Source organism: Heterodontus francisci, chromosome 41, assembly GCF_036365525.1.
Source record: "Heterodontus francisci isolate sHetFra1 chromosome 41, sHetFra1.hap1, whole genome shotgun sequence".
Taxonomy (NCBI): domain Eukaryota; kingdom Metazoa; phylum Chordata; class Chondrichthyes; order Heterodontiformes; family Heterodontidae; genus Heterodontus; species Heterodontus francisci.
In genome coordinates, this window is record NC_090411.1 from 26,703,820 (window position 1) to 26,721,589 (window position 17,770).

General features: G+C 42.5%; 2 protein-coding genes across 2 annotated transcripts; both read left to right on the forward strand.

Moving 5' to 3' along the window:
* The first annotated feature begins 643 nt into the window (after window positions 1–643).
* LOC137353643 (ferritin, middle subunit-like) lies at window positions 644–3,872 on the forward strand. The gene is made up of 4 exons (XM_068019994.1): window positions 644–777; window positions 1,913–2,059; window positions 2,711–2,836; window positions 3,652–3,872. Exons 1-4 carry the CDS (start codon window positions 676–678, stop codon window positions 3,805–3,807), a joined length of 531 nt encoding a protein of 176 aa, XP_067876095.1. The 5' UTR covers window positions 644–675; the 3' UTR covers window positions 3,808–3,872.
* An 8,593-nt stretch (window positions 3,873–12,465) lies between these two features.
* LOC137353644 (ferritin heavy chain-like) lies at window positions 12,466–16,719 on the forward strand. Its single transcript, XM_068019995.1, has 4 exons — window positions 12,466–12,567; window positions 13,035–13,181; window positions 13,871–13,996; window positions 16,535–16,719. Exons 1-4 carry the CDS (start codon window positions 12,466–12,468, stop codon window positions 16,688–16,690), a joined length of 531 nt encoding a protein of 176 aa, XP_067876096.1. The 3' UTR covers window positions 16,691–16,719.
* Window positions 16,720–17,770: the final 1,051 nt, after the last annotated feature.

Here is a 17,770-nt window from a genome sequence, read left to right on the forward strand (position 1 = left end):
GCTACCTGACATGTTGTTTTGTCTCTTAAGTTAATTGCACCAATTCACCATAACCAACTTGCCTCTCATGCCCTCATATTTACCTTTGTTCAGATTTAAGACCTTAGTTTCAGAATAAACTGTATCTCTTTCAAACTTCATGTAGAATTCTATCATATTGTTGTCACTATTTCCCAATGGCTCCTTTACTGCGCTGCCATTTAAATGTTAGGATAAGGAGTCCCTCAGAGTAACAAACTAATGTAACTTTACAGATCTGCATCAAGCTTGTCTTCATATCTCCCCACAACTGCCAAAATGAGGTTCTGCTGTATATTTTATTGTCATTTTTAACTCGAGGCCTGTTCAAAGTTCGTACTTTTCAGGGAGGTCAAAGATCAAATAAGCTGTTACATTCTGGTTGAATTGTCAATTAAAGGAGCCTTACCATCAACATTCTGATTGGCTCCTGGGTCCCAAATCCGACCCTGTGTTGATTGGAATCCTTGGACATGGCAGCTGTTCAATTGATTAACGAGTGGTCGGTCATCATTGATGATGTCATTTCCTGGTTAATAAAATGGTGTTGGGGTCCTGGACTATAAATTCAAGTCCTTTGACAGTGTAGTTTTATGTAGTTGGTGTTAATTTGTGATAGTTTTTTTGTTGGTGTAAATTGAAAGCTACATTTACAAAATGGACTCTCAGATTTGTCAAAACTATCACCAGGATTGTGAGGTTGCTGTCAACAAGCAGATTAATGTGGAACTTTCTGCCTCTTATCTTTATCTTTCTTTGGTGAGTGTTGTCTCTGGGTTTGAAATAAAATCTATTATGTTGAGGTAAACTCTTCCCCCTATTTCAACATAACTTGACTTATTGCATGTTTGAGTTTTGTTTTAACTAAATATGTTCTTTCAAATTAGTTTTAGTAATCTTGCTGTAATTGTGAGATGTGATAAGTGTTCAGTATCAATCGGTTTCTTAATTGATGATTCCAAGTGTGATAAATGCAGAACAAAAGTGTCCTTACAGATTGAAATTCATCCTTTTTATAATTCATTTGTAGGTGTTGGTTAGTATTTACTGCCCATTCCTCTAGTTGAAACAACTGTATGGCTTACTAGGCTATGTCAGATGTTAGTTAAGTCAGTTATGTTAGTGTGGGATTGGAGTTATGCATAGACACTAGCTTTCATTTGTGAGCCAGTTGGGTATTTAACAATTTGACACTATCTCAATTGCTTTTTCTGGTGTTCCTGGATTTTTAGTTTGTTTTTTTTTTGCCTGCTTGAGACTTTAGTGTAGGCTTTCTGGATTATTAATCCAGTAACAGTGTACTGATGTCTTGTTTGAAATTTTTGAATTAATATTGAATGATTTTGTACCATTTCCTTGGTGAGCTGTGACTGATCCTAACTGTTGTACAATGGGAGATTTACAATGTTTGTGGAAGGCCTGTGAATGTTGTATTTGAAGGAGCTTGTGTTTTTAATTCACACTTTCATGCTATCTATAAAGTTGCCATTCATCTCTTTAGTGTTAATTGTATTCTGGCTAAAGTTTCAAATTTTAATCTTGAATTGGAAGTACACATTACAGTGCAAAATGCTTAAATTTAATTAATGCTTGGGAATTTTCCATCAGAGTGGAAATTGTCAGAAACTGCTAATTCCTTCAAGTTTTCTAGTGAGTTTGGTGATCAATTTGGAGTTGGTTGGTTTTGTTCCACTTCTATCTGCCTAATCTTGACAATTGGGAACAAAAGGCATTTAATTACAGACCATTCAAAACTCCTAAGGAAGGCTAAGAGAATTTAATGTAACTTTATTGAGCAGTCAGTTTAATTGGAAAGCAGGATGACTATTTGGCTCTCCTTTTGAGGAGTAAACGGAGGCCAATTGTGTGAATGAAATTTGAATTGTTCTTTCAGATGTCTTTCTTTGACCGGGATGATGTTGCCCTCAACAACTTCTCCCAGTTCTTCAAACATCATTCCCATGAGAAGCAGGAACATGCAGAGAAGCTGATGAAATTCCAGAATCAACGTGGAGGCTGCATCCTCCTACAGGATGTGAAGGTTAGAAATGGCTGCTTTAATGTCAGTGCAATCTTTTCCATCAACATTTCCTTTTCAACTCTTAAAGGGAGTAAAGAATTCCTTTGTTTAGCTTCACCTGTCCAATCCCATTCCTGGATAATTCTACACACCAATGTCTCAGTCTTGCCGTGTGGGCTGAGTGACAGCAGAGATGCACTCTGAATACATGTTTTGACTTCCTTGTGCACTAGTGTCTAAATAGGGATGGTAGTAGAAGCATAAAATGATTTCTTGCAGCACAAAGAGGCCATTCAGTCTGTCTCTGCTAGCAGAGAAAAAACTATCTGCCCAATCCCATCTCTACGTTACAGCACTTCAGGTGTAGGTCCAGGTACTTTTTTTTAAATGAGTTGAGGGTTTTGACCTCTGCCACTAATCTGGGCAGTGAATTCCAGACTCCTACCACCCTCTAGGTGATTTCCTCATTTCCCCTGTAATCCTTCTACCAAATGCCTTAAATCTGTGTCCCCCACACCCTTTTAATTGTTCCTTCCTGTCTAATATCTAGGCCCCTTTAAAATTTGATGATCCTGAACTTTCTTTTTCAGTGGGATTGAGTATAACTAGACATGAAAGCAATCCTGAAATAGCTGAACCTTCCAACAGTATAACTGTCTCTTCCCATTTCAGAAACCAGAGAGGGATGAGTGGAGCAATGGTCTACAGGCAATGCAGGTTGCCCTCAGTCTGGAGAAGAATGTGAACCAGAGTTTGCTGGATCTACATGAACTCGCCACCACCTGTACTGACCCTCATGTAAGCTTCACTTTATCCTAATTCTGGTCACTAATAGACTTGTGAACTGTTTCATTCACTTTGAAGTGATCAACCAAAAATGGACCAATTTGACTCCAAACAGATTTGTTGTTCATGATGACACCAGAATAGCCATTGATCCAAAGTTAACATTACATACTGCTCACCAACTGGTGAAAATCTGGATTAAAATTAGAACTTGATGCAACTTGATTTCAGCTGTGGTTTTGTGAGCACTCTGCCTGAGTTGAGAGCTTGTGGGGCAAAAAGCTGAAGCGTTGCACTCCAAAACTGGACTGTTATACACTGGTTCAAATGAAATGTTGAATGAAGGCCCCATCTCAATGAGTGGATGTAAAAGATCACAAGGCAATCTGGAAGAACGGGGGAGTTATCCCAGTGTCCTAGCCAGTATGTAATCTCAACACCTGCCCCCCACCCCCCCATAAACCAGTTTCTGGGAGCTTGCTGTGCACAAATTAGCAGCTGCATCTTCCAATTACAAACTTTGACACTTCAAAAGTACTTCATTTGGCTCTGAAGTGTTTTGGGATGTCCTGTCAGTTTTTGTATAGCATCCTTCACAGCCTCTGGACATTCCAAACTGGTTTACCATTCATGCAATACTTAGAAATTTCATTTAAAAGCTGCTGTTTGAGTGACCATAACCTGACATAATGCAGCATACCACATCACTTCCTGAAAGCAATCTCCTACTCAAAGCAGGAGTGAGAATTGGCTGCAGAAAAACTGATATTCAAATTTGGCATTTTGCAACTGTGTATATGTAATGACATATTTTTCTTCCCTTCCAGCTGTGTGACTTCCTGGAGACTCACTATTTGGATGAGCAGGTGAAGGTGATCAAGCAACTTGGGGACTACATCACCAACCTGAAGCGTCTGGGAGCTCCTGAGAATGGGATGGGAGAGTACCTGTTTGACAAGCTCTCTCTGGAGGAGAGTAGCTAATGTGGCATCACATTACCTAACTATTTGAATGTAGACTACTTTGTCTGTCATGTGCATTTCCAATTGTATGCAGATAAAATGCAGCTTTATATTTATTTTTAAAAAAAAATGCTGTATCTAAAGAATTTAATTGTTCCACATTAATTGAAATAAACCATCTACAGTTGATCTTGTCTGTATATAGTTATACATTATCATGCATACCACTAATACTATTAAAATTTGGCAACTTGTAGCTGTCATTTGAAGTCAGTTTACTTGCTGATTTCTTGCTGGTTGGTTCAGCTAGTTACAATAGTGATTTGATTGGAGAGGAGCCTAGTTGTGTATCCTATTTGGGGGGGCGGGGGGGGGAGTTGAGTTTCTTGGGCTTTGACTTGCCAATGACCAACTGTGTCTTCATGACGTGGTGACATGAGCTCAAATTGTCCAGAACAAATTGACATGGGTTCAAGTACTAGACTCTTGGGGGAGGTTGGGGGAGGGGGGAAAGATCTTGAATAAGAGTTACTATTCTACACCATAGTGAAATGCTTTTTCTGGCCTTGGGAGGTTACAAATTCCAGGGAAGCAAGCTTTTCTTTCCCAGCCCCTTCCTCCCAGCTAGCCCATCAAACATCTCATTAGGTTGTCTTGTACTGCAAGAGACACTTTTAAAATAACTTCTTGGGGGGGGGGGGGGTGGGGGAAGAAGGAAGAAAACCTTCTGTTCCCATTTCCTCATTGGATGCCATCTTCATCTACAGATCTAAGTTGCTTTCTATCAGCTGGTTAGGAACCTGTGTCCTCAAATTATAACTGGTGTTGACTTTAGAATCTAAAGTCAAAGCAAATTGATTTGAGCCTTAAGAAGTGAACTGGTTAACTGGACCAAGTCCAGCTCTATCAAACTATCCTGAATTTGACATCAAGCCATTGCTCTATTATTACTGAGTCAAAGTCTTGGAGCTCCTTAACAACGTCCTCTCTAAATTCTGGTTGCTGCGCAACCCCCACTGCCTTGTGGGTGTTGAGGTAGAGGCCAAGGCTAAGGGAGTAAACCCTAACAGATATTCCAGAGTGGAACCCCATAGGCAGTCATATGGCACCTTTGGCATGTTTCTGCAGCCATACCAGTGCCAAACGTCGTGCTCTGCACTCCTTTGGACCTCACCAGAAAGGCCGAGAGGGGGATTTTGACGACTGGGCAACTCTCAACCTCCGTAAACTCGCCCAGGCATAGGCCATGGAGAGGTCACTCCATAGTTGCCTCACAGCGACTGAAACAACATGGAAGGCAGCAGGCCAGTGCAAAGTCAATTATAAGGTGGCAATTATAATCTTAAAGGCAACATTGCTTGTGTAGCACATTGCTGCACTGCTTTGAAGGACTGTTGCTCCTGATTTAACTGCAAAAGTCTCACTAGAGACAGTAGCAATTCAAGGCAGCTCACCCCTGTCAAGGGCAACTCGGGATGTGTCATAAATGTCTGTCTTCAAAAAAAAAATGAATGAAATCCCATTGTTACCATGAATACAGCAGTTTGTGAATTTAAACATAGCAAGCTTTAATAGTCATAGTCGTACAGCATTGAAACAGGCCCTTCGGCCCACCATGACCATCATGCCAATCTATACTAATCCCACCTGCCTGCATTAATTCCATATCCCTCTATGCCTTGCTCATTCAAGTATCTTTCCAGATGCCTCTTAAATGTCGCTACTGTTCCTGCCTCCACCACCACCTCAAGCAGCTCATTCCGGATACCCACCATTCTTTGTGAAAAATTTACCCCTTTGATCCCCTTTAAACCTCCTCCCTCACACCTTAAATCTATGCCCTCTAGTTTTAGTTACCCCAACCATGGGAAACAGACTCTGGCTATCTACCCGATATATGACTCTCATAATTTTATATACCTTTATCATGTCCCCTCTCCGCCTCCTTCGCTCCAGGGAAAACAGACCCAGTTTTCCAATCTCTTTAGAACTCAAGCCCTCAAAACCAGGCAACATCCTTGTGAAATAAAAACAAGAAATGTTGGAAATATTCAGCAGGTCTGGCAGCATCTGTGGAGAGAGAAGCAGAGTTAACGTTTTGGGTCAGTGACCCTTCTTCGGAACTGGCAAATATTAGAAATTTGGAAGGTTATAAGCAAGTAAAGTGGGGGTGGGGCAAGAGATAACAAAGGAGAAGGTGTAGATAGGACAAGGCCACAGAATAGCTGACCAGAAGGTCATAGAGCAAAGGCAAACAATATGTTAATGGTGTGTTGAAAGACAAAGCATTAGTACAGATAGGGTGTTAACGGACTGAAAAATTGAACAGCAAGTATAAACATAAAAAAAAACAGTGGGTAAGCAAACTGAACAAACTAAGATGAAATAAAATAAACATACAAAGAAAAATGTAAAAATTGTAAAAAAAAGAAAAAATAACTAAAAGTAAAAGTAAAATGGGGGGCCCGTCATGCTCTGAAATTATCTGAAATAGATCGAGGTTATTAATATATATATCAGGTACAGCAGGGGTCCTAAACTTTCCTCCAGTCTGAAAAACATCCATTATCACTACTCTCTGTTTCCTATCACTCAGCCAATTTCATATCCATGTTGCTACTGTCCCTTTCATTCCATGAGCTAGAGCTTTGCTCACGAGTCTGTTTTTTGGCACTCTATCAAATGCTTTTGGAAGGCCATGTACACCACATCAACAGCATTACCCTGATCAACCTTCTCTGTTACCTCATCAAAAACTCCAGCAAGTTGTTAACCATAATTTGCCATTCATAAAATAGGCTTTCTATAATTAACCCACATTTGCCCAAGTGACTATAAATTTTATTCCAAGTTATCATTTCTAAAACCTTCCCAAAACTGATGTTAAACTGACTGGCCCGTAGTTGCTGGGCTTATCTTTACAACCTTTTTTGAACAATGGTGTAACATTTGCAATTCTTCAGGCCCCTGGCACCACCCCTGAATCTAAGGAAGACTGGAAAATTATGCCTTTGCAGTTTCCACTCTCACTTCCCTCAGTATCCTTGGATGCATCTCATCTGGTCCTGGTGCCTTATCAACTTTAAGTTCAGCTAGCCTATCCAATACCACCTCCTTATCAATTTTAAATCATTCAAGTGACTGAATTACTTCCTCTTTCATTATGTCCTGTGCAGCATCTTCTTCCTTGGTAAAGAGAGATGCAAAGTATTCATTTAAAACCTCAGCCATGCCCCCTGACTCCATGTGTAAATCCCCTTTCTGGTCCCTAATTGGCACCACTCCTCCTTTCACCACCCTTTTACTATTTAATATTAATAAGAAGACTTTTGGAATTCCTTTTATATTTTCTGACAGCCTCTTTTCATATTCTCTCTTTGCTTCTCTTATTTGCATGTTTCACTTCCCCTCTGAACATTCCATATTCTGCCTGGTTCTCGGTTGTATTATGCATCTGTCATAAACACATTTTTTCTTCTTCATCTTAATCTCTATCTCTTTCATCGTCCAGGGAGCTCTGGATTTGGCTGCCCCACCATTCCCCTTCATGGGAATATACCTTGACTGTGCTCAGACTATCCCTTCTTTCAGGCAGCCCATTGTTAAATTATTGTTTTGCCTGCCAACCTTTGATTCCAATTTATCTGGGTCAGATCCATTCCTAACCCCATTAAAGTTAGCTTTCCCCCAATCATAGAAACATAGAAAATAGGAGCAGGGGTAGGCCATTCGGCCCTTTATGCCTTCTCCGCCATTCAAAAAAGATCATGGCTGATCATCTAATTCAGTACCCTGTTCCCACTTTCTCCCCATGTCCCTTGATCCCTCTGGCATTAAGAAATATACCTCTCTCCTTCTTGAATATAGTTAATGACTTGGCCTCCACTGCCTTCTGACGTAGAGAATTCCACAGATTCACCACCCTCTGCGTGAAGAAATTTCTCCTCATCTCGGTTCTAAATGGCATACCCCGTATCCTGAGACTGTGACCCCTGGTTCTGGACTCCCAGTCATCAGGAACAACCTCCCTGCATCTAGCCTGTCTAGTCCTGTTAGAATTTTATAGGTTTCTATGAGATCCCCTCTCATTCTTCTAAACTCTAGCGAATGTAGGCCTCGTCGACCCAATCTCTCCTCATACATCAGTCCTGCCACCCCAGGAATCAGCCTAGTAAATCTTCTTTGCACTCCCTCCATGGCAAGAACATCCTTCCTCAGATAAGGAGACCAAAACTGCCCACAATACTCCAGATGTGGTCTCATCAAGGCCCTGTATAACTGCAGTAAGACATCCTTGCTCCTGTACTCAGATCCTCTTGCAATGAAGGCCAACATACCATTCGCCTTCCTAACTGCTTGCTGCACCTGAGTGCTTGCTTTCAGCGACTGGTATACAAGGACACCCAGGTCTCATTGCACCTTCCTCTTTCCCAATCTATCACCATTCAGATAATAATCTGCCTTTCTGTTTTTACAACCAAAGTGGATAACCTCACATTTATCCACATTGGACAGCATCTGCCATGCATTTGCCCACTCACTCAACTTGCCAAATCACATTGCAGCCTCTTTGCATCCTCCTCACAGCTCACATTCCTTTCCCGTCTTCCTGTTTCCTACTCTAGTGCAAGTATCTCTTTCAATTCTCTGTGCATCTTGGTGTTCCTCTGTTCTATTATCTCCTGGTTCCCACGCCCCTGCCAAGTTAGTTTAAACCCTTCCCAATAGCACGAGCAAATCACCCAACATGGATCCTGTCCCAGTTCTGTTCAAGTGCAACCTGTCCAGCCGCTACAGGTCCCATCTACTCCAGAACTGGTCCCAGTGTCCCAGCAATCTAATGCCCTCACTCCTGCGCCATCTTTCCAGCCACACATTCATCTGCTCTCTCCTCTATTTCTCGACTCACTTGTGCTTGGTACCAGGAATAATCCAGAGATTACTACGTTAACGACCAGAGATTACCACTCCTCCTGGCTGGCCTCCCGCAATCTATCCTCCATACACCTGAGGTCATTGAGAACTCCAATGTCCTTGCCCTAATTCACTCATCATGCCTATCATCGCTGACACACATTGGCTCCTGGTTAAGCAACACCTCAATTTCAAAAGTCTCATCCTTCTTTTCAAATCCCTTCATTGCCTCTCCCCTCCGTAATGCTGCAATCTCCTCCAGCCCCACAGTCCTCGAGATATCTGCACCCCTCTAATTCTGGCCTTTGTGCATCTCCAATTTTAATCGCTTAACTATTGGCGGCTGTACCTTCAGCTGCCAAGAGCCTAAGTTCTGGAATTCTCTTCTTAAACCTTCTCGCCTTTCTACCTCTCTCTCTCTCCTGCTTTGAGATGCTCCTAAAAATCAGGCTCTTTGCCCAAACTTTTGTCACCTCCATTTAGAATCAGCCTCTCCCTCACTTACCTTCCATTGCATCAAAATCATGAGGGGCCTGGACGGAGTAGATAGGAAGAAACTGTTCCCACTCGTGAAAGGATCGAGAACAAGAGGGCACAAATTTCAAAAAATTGGTAAAAGAAACAAAAGTGACATGAGGAAAACTTTTCCACACAGCGTGAGGTTAAGGTTTGGAAAGAACTGCCTGACAGTGCGGTGGAGGCAGGTTCAATGTAGGCTTTCAAAAGGGAATTAGACTGTTATATGAAAAGGAAGAATGTGCAGGGTTACAGGGAGAAGGCGGGGAATGGCATTAGGTGAAATGTTGATTCGCAGAGCCGGTGCAGACACGATGGGCCGAATGGTCTCCTTCGGTGCTGTAACAATTCTACAATTCCGAAATGCTGCTGCTTTCAAGCTGGAAGGCCTCTGATTGGCCCTGCCTGCTATCCTTAATTGAACGATGAGTCCATCCTCTGGCTATTAATTGTCCTTCCCAGGGAAAATCACAGTGAGTGACTGTTCCCCACACAGTGCAGGTTCAGAAGCCCGCAGGGAAATTCCAGCCTTAAAGGTGGAGGCGAACACAGTGAAGACTGATTCTGTCGTCAGCTGATGTCCACTCACACGTACACACGTGCTCACAAATACACACACTAACACATGCACACTCACATGTGTGTTCGCACAGGCGTGGCTGTGTGCATCCTCTCTCAGGCATTAGATCTCATTCTCTATTCAAAGAAGAGCAGGGAATTTTCCTTCAGCTTACATCACTAAAACAGGCTATCTGGTGGTCATTACCACATTGCTGTTTGTGGGAGCTTGCTGTGCACAAATTGGCTGCCGAATTTCCTACATTACAACAGTGACAACATTTCTAAAGTACTTCATTAGCTGCAACGTGCTTTGGGTTTTTCAGACTTCTTCCTTTCGAGTTCTGCGACGGTCATCTGTCTGTAAGACACAAGGGCCGGGATTTTCAATTGTCGGTTGAGTGGGGAAGGAGTGTTGGCGCAATTTGAAAACCGCCACCTCCTGAAAGCGAGGCAATTTTCAAAGGGAGGGCAGGAGGGCAGCAACGGGAAACACGTCTGCCTCAAATTAACAACTCATTAGGCTCCTTGAGGAGCTTGTTAACAGACTGGGGCAGGTAAGGAAGCAATTTTTAAAGCTTTATCGCCGAACCCAAACAGGATCTTGCACAGCCGTCAGGTCCAAAGCGGGAGAGGTGAAAGTTCTTTTATTGGTGATGGCAAATTTCTGGAGCTGGGGGATTTTGTGCAGGATCGTGCACATGACCGTCCATTTGGCCGTTTCGCCACTTTTGTGCTGGGTGAGGCTGCGGCCCTGCGAGGAGCTGCCTGCTCTCTTCTGTAAGACAGTGGTAGGCCCCATCATGGCTGCCATCTGCAGACTCAGGACCCTGAAATTATCCGGCCTCATGTTCCCGAAACCAATTTGAAAATCCAGCCAAAGATTTCACAGCAACAATATCCTAGGAACTGAGCTCAAAAAACTCTCTGACCTGAGCTTTCAGAGTTTGCTTTCAATGCCACCTACTGTTGGTGCAGTGAACACAAAGAAAAATGGTGGCCTGGAAATAACAGTGCAATATTATTGGGCAAACACTTTAATTTATTCTTGAGATGTGAGACTCACTGGCAAGGCCAGCATTTATTGCCCATCTCCAATTGTCCTTGAGAAGGTGCTGGTGGGACTTGTTCTTGAACCACTGTAGTCCACATGCTGAAGATTCTCCCATCGTGATGTTCGGAAGGGAGTTCTATGATTTTGATCCAGTGACGATGAGGGAACAGTGATTTATGTCCAAGTCAGAATGGTGCGTGACTCAGAGGGGAACTTGGAGGTGGTGGCGTTCCCATACACCTGCTTCCTTTGTCTTTCTAGCTGGTGGAGGTCACATGCTAGGGAGGGGCTGTCGGAGTAGCCTTGGCGAGTTGCTGCAGTGTATCCTGTAGATAGTGCACATGGCAGCCCCGGTGGAAATGGACCTTTAAGTTACTTGACATGTTGTTTTGTCTCTTAAGTTAATCGATTTATTTTAAATTAGTTCATGACTTCACTAAAGTACAAGACAAAGGAAGATGTTCTTAGTGTAATATTGAACAGTATAATATCCTAAACTGCAACCTGGTATTTGAAACAACTATTGAACAAAAGTAACTTGCTTCCACCAATCTGCCTTTGATCATGCCTTTTAATTGACTGGTTATCTTCAATTCTCCAGGACCATACAGACCACCAATCCACTGTTGAAGGCTGTTTTAGTTTGTATTATGTAGAATAGGAGGAGGCTCATGTGGAGCATAATTGCCAGCATGGACCAGTTGGGCCGAGTGGGCAGTTTTTGTGTTGTACATTGGATATAATTCTATGTAAACAGTATCAGAAACTAACTCATTGGAAACATTTTTGACAGTAGATGATTGTTGATACAATTAAAGACTGAATATAGGGATAATACAATGGCAGGCACGTGATATGCATCCAGCAACTGATTCCTGGGGAAATTAGACAAGGGGGCCTGAGGCCTACCATGTAGCTGAGGTACTCAGCACTTTAGGGCATTGCTTTTCAAACTGGCCTCCCTACAACCCAGGGAATCCTCAAGGTGATTGCAGGAGGTTCTGAATGGGTCACAACGTCTTCAGATGTCAACCTGTCATCAGATACCTACATTGGTTGACCCACAAGCACATTATTTCTGTTGCTGTATACTCATAGAAAAATGTTTTCTGCAAATGACGTTTCTATTTTCCAATGGTCTCCCAGCACTGCCATTTAAAAGTTAGGATAGGGAGTCCCTCAGAGTAACAAACTAATGTAACTTTACAGATCTGCGTCAAGCTTGCCTTAAAATCTCCCCATAACTGACAAAATGAGGTTCTGGTGTATATTTTATTGCCATTTGTATGTCGGGGCACCTTTCAGCATTTGCACTTTTGAGGGAAGTCAAAGATCAAATAAGCTGTTACATCATGGTTGAATTGTCAATCAAAGGAATCTTGCCTTCAACATTCTGATTGGCTCCTGGGTCCCAAATCCAACCCTGTGTTGATTGGAATCCTTGGCCATGGCAGCTGTTCAATTGATTAACGATTGGTCGGTCATCATTGATGATGTCATTTCCTGCTTAATAAAATGGTGTTGGGGTCCTGCAGAATAAATTCAAGTCCTTTGATAGTGTAGTTTTCGATCTTTGGTGTTAATGTTAAATTTGTGATAGTTTTTTGTTGGTGTAATTTTAAAACTAAATTCTCAAAATGGATTCTCAGATTTGTCAAAATTATCACCAGGATTGTGAGGCTGCTGTCAACAAGCAGATTAATGTGGACCTTACTGCTTCCTATCTTTATCTTTCTTTGGTGAGTGTTGTCTCTGGGTTTACAATAAAATCTATTATGTTGAGGTGAACTCTTTCCCTTTAACCTAACTTGTCTTATTACTGTTACTGTTTCAACATTTAATCTTGAATTGAGTGTACATGTTAGTGTAGAATGCTTATTCATATTGATTCTGAGGAATGCTTCATCAGACTGGAAATTTTAAGAAAACTGGTAATTTCCTCAAATTTTTTTTTTTACTGGGTTTGGTGATCAATTTGGAGTTAGATGGTTTTGTTCCACTTCTACCTGCCTAATCTTCAATTGGGAACAGAAGGCATTTAGTTACAGACCATTCAAAACTTCAAAGGAAGGCAAAAGATATTTTAACATAACTTCAATATTGAGCAGTCAGTTTAATTGGAAGGCAGGAAGACTATTCGGCTCTAACCTTTTTGAGGAGTAAACTGAGGCCAATTGTGTGAATGAAATTTAAATTGTTCTTTCAGATGTCTTTCTTTGACCGGGATGATGTCGCCCTCAACAACTTCTCCCAGTTCTTCAAACATCATTCCCATGAGAAGCAGGAACATGCGGAGAAGCTGATGAAATTCCAGAATCAGCGTGGAGGCCGCATCCTCCTACAGGATGTGAAGGTTAGAAATAGCTGCTTTAATGTCAGTGCAATCTTTTCCATCCACATATCCCTTTTCAAAATTTGAAGGGAGTAAAGAATTCCTTTCTTTAGCTTCACCTGTCCAATCTCATTCCTGGATAATTCTACACACCAATGTCTGTCTTGCTGTGTGGGCTGAGCTACAGCAGAGATACGCTCTGAATACGTTTTGACTTCCTTGCACACATTAGTTCCATAGCTCTCCCACAAAATAGTGATAGTGGTAGAACCATCAGTTATGGCACAGAAAGAGGCCATACAACCATGTCTGTGCTGGCAGAAAAAAAAAAACTAGCTGCCCAATCTAATCTCTCCTTCCAGAACCTGGTCTTTAGCTTTGCAGGTTACAGCACTTAGGGTGCAATCCAAGTACCTTTTTTTTTTTAAACGAGTTGTGGGTTTCTGCCTCCACCACTGATCTGGGCAGGGAATTCCAGACTCCTACCACCCTTTGGGTGAAAAGGTATTTCCTCTTATCTCTTCTGATTATTCTACCAAACACCTTAAATCTGTGCCCCTCCACCAGGGAGAAATGGGTCCTTCCTGTCTAATCTATCTAGGCCCATCAAATTTGATGATCCTGAACTCTCCTTTAGTGCAATTGAGTATAAATAGACAAGTTGAAATAGCTGAACCTTCCAACAGTATAAATGTCTTTTCCCATTTCAGAAACCAGAGAGGGATGAGTGGAGCAATGGTCTACTGGCAATGCAGGTTGCCCTCAGTCTGGAGAAGAATGTGAACCAGAGTTTGCTGGATCTACACCAACTCGCCACCACCTGTACTGACCCTCATGTAAGCTTCACTTCATCCTAATTCTGGCCACTAATAGACTTGTGTATTGTTTCATTCACTTTTTGAAGTGATCAACCAAAAATGGACCAGTTTGACTCCAAACAGATTTGTTCTTGTCCATGGATAGCCATTGATCCAAAGTTAACATTACATACTACTTAGTTGGTTAAAATCTGGATTAACTATAGAACTTGATTTCAGCTGTGGCTTTGTTAGCACTCTGCCTGAGTCGAGAAGTTGTGGGGGCAAAAAGCTGAAGTGTTGTACTTCAAAACTGGACTGTCATACATTGGTTCAGATGAAATGTTCTACAATTGTGAGGAACAAGAGGATGGCCAGAGTGAGGTAGGGCCGATCAGGGATAGTGGAGGGAACTTGTGCCTGGAGTCGGAGGAGGTAGGGGAGGTCCTAAATGAATACTTTGCTTCAGTATTCACTAGTGAGAAGGACCTGGTCGTGTAAGGACAGCGTGGAACAGGCTGATATGCTCTAACTGGTTGAGGTTAAGAGGGAGGATGTGCTGGAAATTTTGAATGATAAGAGGACCGATAAATCCCTGGGGCCAGACGGGATATATCTAAGGATATTACGGGAAGCGAGGGAAGTGATTGCTGCGCCTTTGGCGATGATCTTTGCGCACTCACTGTCCACTGGAGTAGTACTGGATGATTGGAGGGTGGCAAATGTTGTTCCCTTGTTCAAGAAAGGGAATAGGGATAACCCTGGGAATTATAGACCAGTCAGTCTTGTGTTGGTAGTGGGCAAATTATTGGAGAGGATTCTGAGACAGGATTTATGATTATTTGGAAAAGCATGGTTTGATTAGAGACAGTCAGCATGGCTTTGTGAGGGGCAGGTCATGCCTCACCAGCCTTATTGACTTCTTTGAAGATGTGACAAAACACATTGATGAAGGAAGAGCAGTGGATGTGGTGTATGTGGATTTTAGCAAGGCCTTTGATAAGGTTCCCCATGGTAGGCTCATTCAGAAAGTCAGGAGGCATAGGATACAGGGCAAGGTGGCTGTCTGGATACAAAATTGGCTGGCCCATAGAAGACCGAGGGTGGTAGTAGATGGAAAGTATTCAGCATGGAGCTCAGTGACCAGTGGTGTTCCGCAGGGATCTGTTCTGGGACCTCAGCTCTTTGTGATTTTTATAAGTGACTTAGATGAGGAAGTGGAAGGCTGGGTTAGCAAGTTTGCTGATGACATGAAGATTGCTGGATTTGTGGATAGTGTGGAAGGCTGTTGTCGGTTGCAACGGGACATTGACAGGATGCAGAGCTGGGCTGAGAAGTGGCAGATGGAGTTCAACCTGGAAAAGTGTGAAGTGATTCATTTTGGAAGGTCGAATTTGAATACAGGCTTAAAGACGGGATTTTTGGTAGTGTGGAGGAACAGAGGGATCTTGGGGTCCATGTCCATAGATCGCTCACAGTTGCCACCCAAGTTGATAGGGTTAAGAAGGCGTATGGGGTGTTGGCTTTCATTAACAGGGGGATTGAGTTTAAGAGCCGCGAGGTTATGCTGCAGCTCTATAAGGCCCTGGTTCAACCACACTTGGAATATTGTGTTCAGTTCTGGTCGCCTCATTATAGGAAGGATGTGGACGCTTTAGAGAGGGTGCAGAGGAGATTTGCCAGGATGCTGCCTGGACTGGAGGGCATGTCTTATGAAGAAAGATTGAGGAAGCTAGGGCTTTTCTCATTGGAGCGACGAAGGATGAGAGGTGACTTGATAGAGGGGTACAAGATGATGATGGACATTGATAGAGTGAATAGCTAGAGACTTTTCCCAGGGTGGAAAGGGCTATCGCCAGGGGGCATAATTTTAAGGTGATTGGAGGAAGGTTTCAGGGAGATGTCAGTGGTAGGTTCTTTACACAGTGGTGGGTGCGTGGAATGCGCTGTCAGCGGTGGTAGTGGAAGCAGATACATTAGGGACATTTAAGCGACTCTTGGATAGGTACATGGATGATAGTAGAATGAAGGGTGGATAGTTAGTTTGATCTTAGAGTAGGTTAAAAGTTCAGCACAACATCATGGGCTGAAGAACAGTACAGGCCCTATGTTCAAGGCCCCATCTGAGTGGATGTAAAAGATCACATGGCAATCTGGAAGAACAGGAGTTATCCCAGTGTCCTGACCAGTATCTAATCCACACACCCCCCACACCATGGTTTCTGGGAGTTTGCTGTGTGCAAATTGGCTGCTGCATCTTATTACAACAGTGACACTTCAAAAGTACTTCATTGGCTGTGAAGTGTTTTGGGATGTCCTGTGAATGTCAGTTTTGTATAGCATCTTTCACAGCCTCTGGACATTCAAACTGGATAACAACCAATGAAGTACTTTGAAGTTTCATTTAAAAGCTGCTGTGTTTGAGTGACCATAACCTGACAATGCAGCATACCACATCACTTCCTGAAAGCAATCTCCTGACTCAAAGCAGGAGTGTGATTTGGCTGCAGAAAAACTGATCTTCATATTTGGCATCTTGCAACTGTGTATATGTAATATATTTTTCTTCCCTTCCAGCTGTGTGACTTCCTGGAGACTCACTATTTGGATGAGCAGGTGAAGGTGATCAAGCAACTTGGGGACTACATCACCAACCTGAAGTGTCTGGGAGCTCCTGAGAATGGGATGGGAGAGTACCTGTTTGACAAGCTCTCTCTAGAGGAGAGTAGCTAATTTGACATCACATTGCCTAACTATTTGAATGTAGACTACTTTGTCATGTGCATTTCCAATTGTATGCAGATAAAATGTGGCTTTCTGTGTAAAAAGCTGTATCAAAAGAATTGAATTGTTCCACATTACTTGAAATAAAACTATCTTCAATTGATATTTGTCTGAAGTTATATACTATCATGCAGACCACTGACACTACTTTTAAAATTTGGCAACTTGTAGCTCAGTCATTTGAAGTCCATTTATTTGCTGTTAACTAGCTGAGCCAACCAGCAAGTAACAATTGTGAATAGACTGAATCTTCAACTGGGTTCCCCTCCAATTGGGGAAAGGTGAAAGTTTCTTGGGCTTTGACTTGCCAATGACTTCAGCTGTGCCTCTATCACATGTGGTGACACATAAACTCAAATCATCCTGAACCAATTGTTATGGGTTGAAGTACTAGACCCCTGGGGGAGTGGAGGGGAAGATGTTGAACAAGAATTACTATTCTAGGCCAAAGTGAAATGCTTTTTCTGGCCTGGGGAGGCTACAAATTCAAGGCAACAAGTTACTTTTGCCTTTCCCAGCCTTTCCTCCCATCGAACACCTCATCTCATTAGGTTGTTTTCTTGCTGTGCTGCAAGAATGTCTGTAAAATAACTTTTGGGGAAAGAAGGAACAAAACCATCTGTTCCCAGTTCCTCATTTGATGCCATCTTCATCTACAGATCTAAGTTGCTTTGTCAGATGGCTAGGAAGTTAAGTGTCTTCAAGTTATGACAGGTGTGTACTTTAGAAGCTCAAGTCAAAGCAAATTGACTTGAGCCAAAACATGTGAGCTGGCTGGACCAAGTTCAGCTCTGTCTCAAACTATCTTGAATTGGACAGAAAGCTATTCCTCTATTGTTGCTGGGTCAAAGTCTTGGAAGTCTTCAACTTCGATTTGCTGTGCATGACAGTGCCGAGTCTGTTTTCAGTTGGATATGCATGCATATATCTTAAAGGGTACGTTGCTTATGCAGAGCCTGTTGGTCCTTGTGTGGCACATTCCTGGTTGCTGCACTGCTTTGAAGGACCATTTATCCCCACCTAACATTG

What these genes read in the sequence shown, in the direction of transcription:
- LOC137353643 (XM_068019994.1), top strand. Translation starts at nt 676, where the DNA reads ATGGACTCTCAGATTTGTCAAAACTATCACCAGGATTGTGAGGTTGCT. An exon ending in CTTATCTTTATCTTTCTTTG is followed by an intron (nt 778 to 1,912) that starts GTGAGTGTTGTC and finishes TTGTTCTTTCAG; the next exon opens with ATGTCTTTCTTTGACCGGGA. An exon ending in TCCTCCTACAGGATGTGAAG is followed by an intron (nt 2,060 to 2,710) that starts GTTAGAAATGGC and finishes TTCCCATTTCAG; the next exon opens with AAACCAGAGAGGGATGAGTG.
- LOC137353644 (XM_068019995.1), top strand. Translation starts at nt 12,466, where the DNA reads ATGGATTCTCAGATTTGTCAAAATTATCACCAGGATTGTGAGGCTGCT. An exon ending in CCTATCTTTATCTTTCTTTG is followed by an intron (nt 12,568 to 13,034) that starts GTGAGTGTTGTC and finishes TTGTTCTTTCAG; the next exon opens with ATGTCTTTCTTTGACCGGGA. An exon ending in TCCTCCTACAGGATGTGAAG is followed by an intron (nt 13,182 to 13,870) that starts GTTAGAAATAGC and finishes TTCCCATTTCAG; the next exon opens with AAACCAGAGAGGGATGAGTG.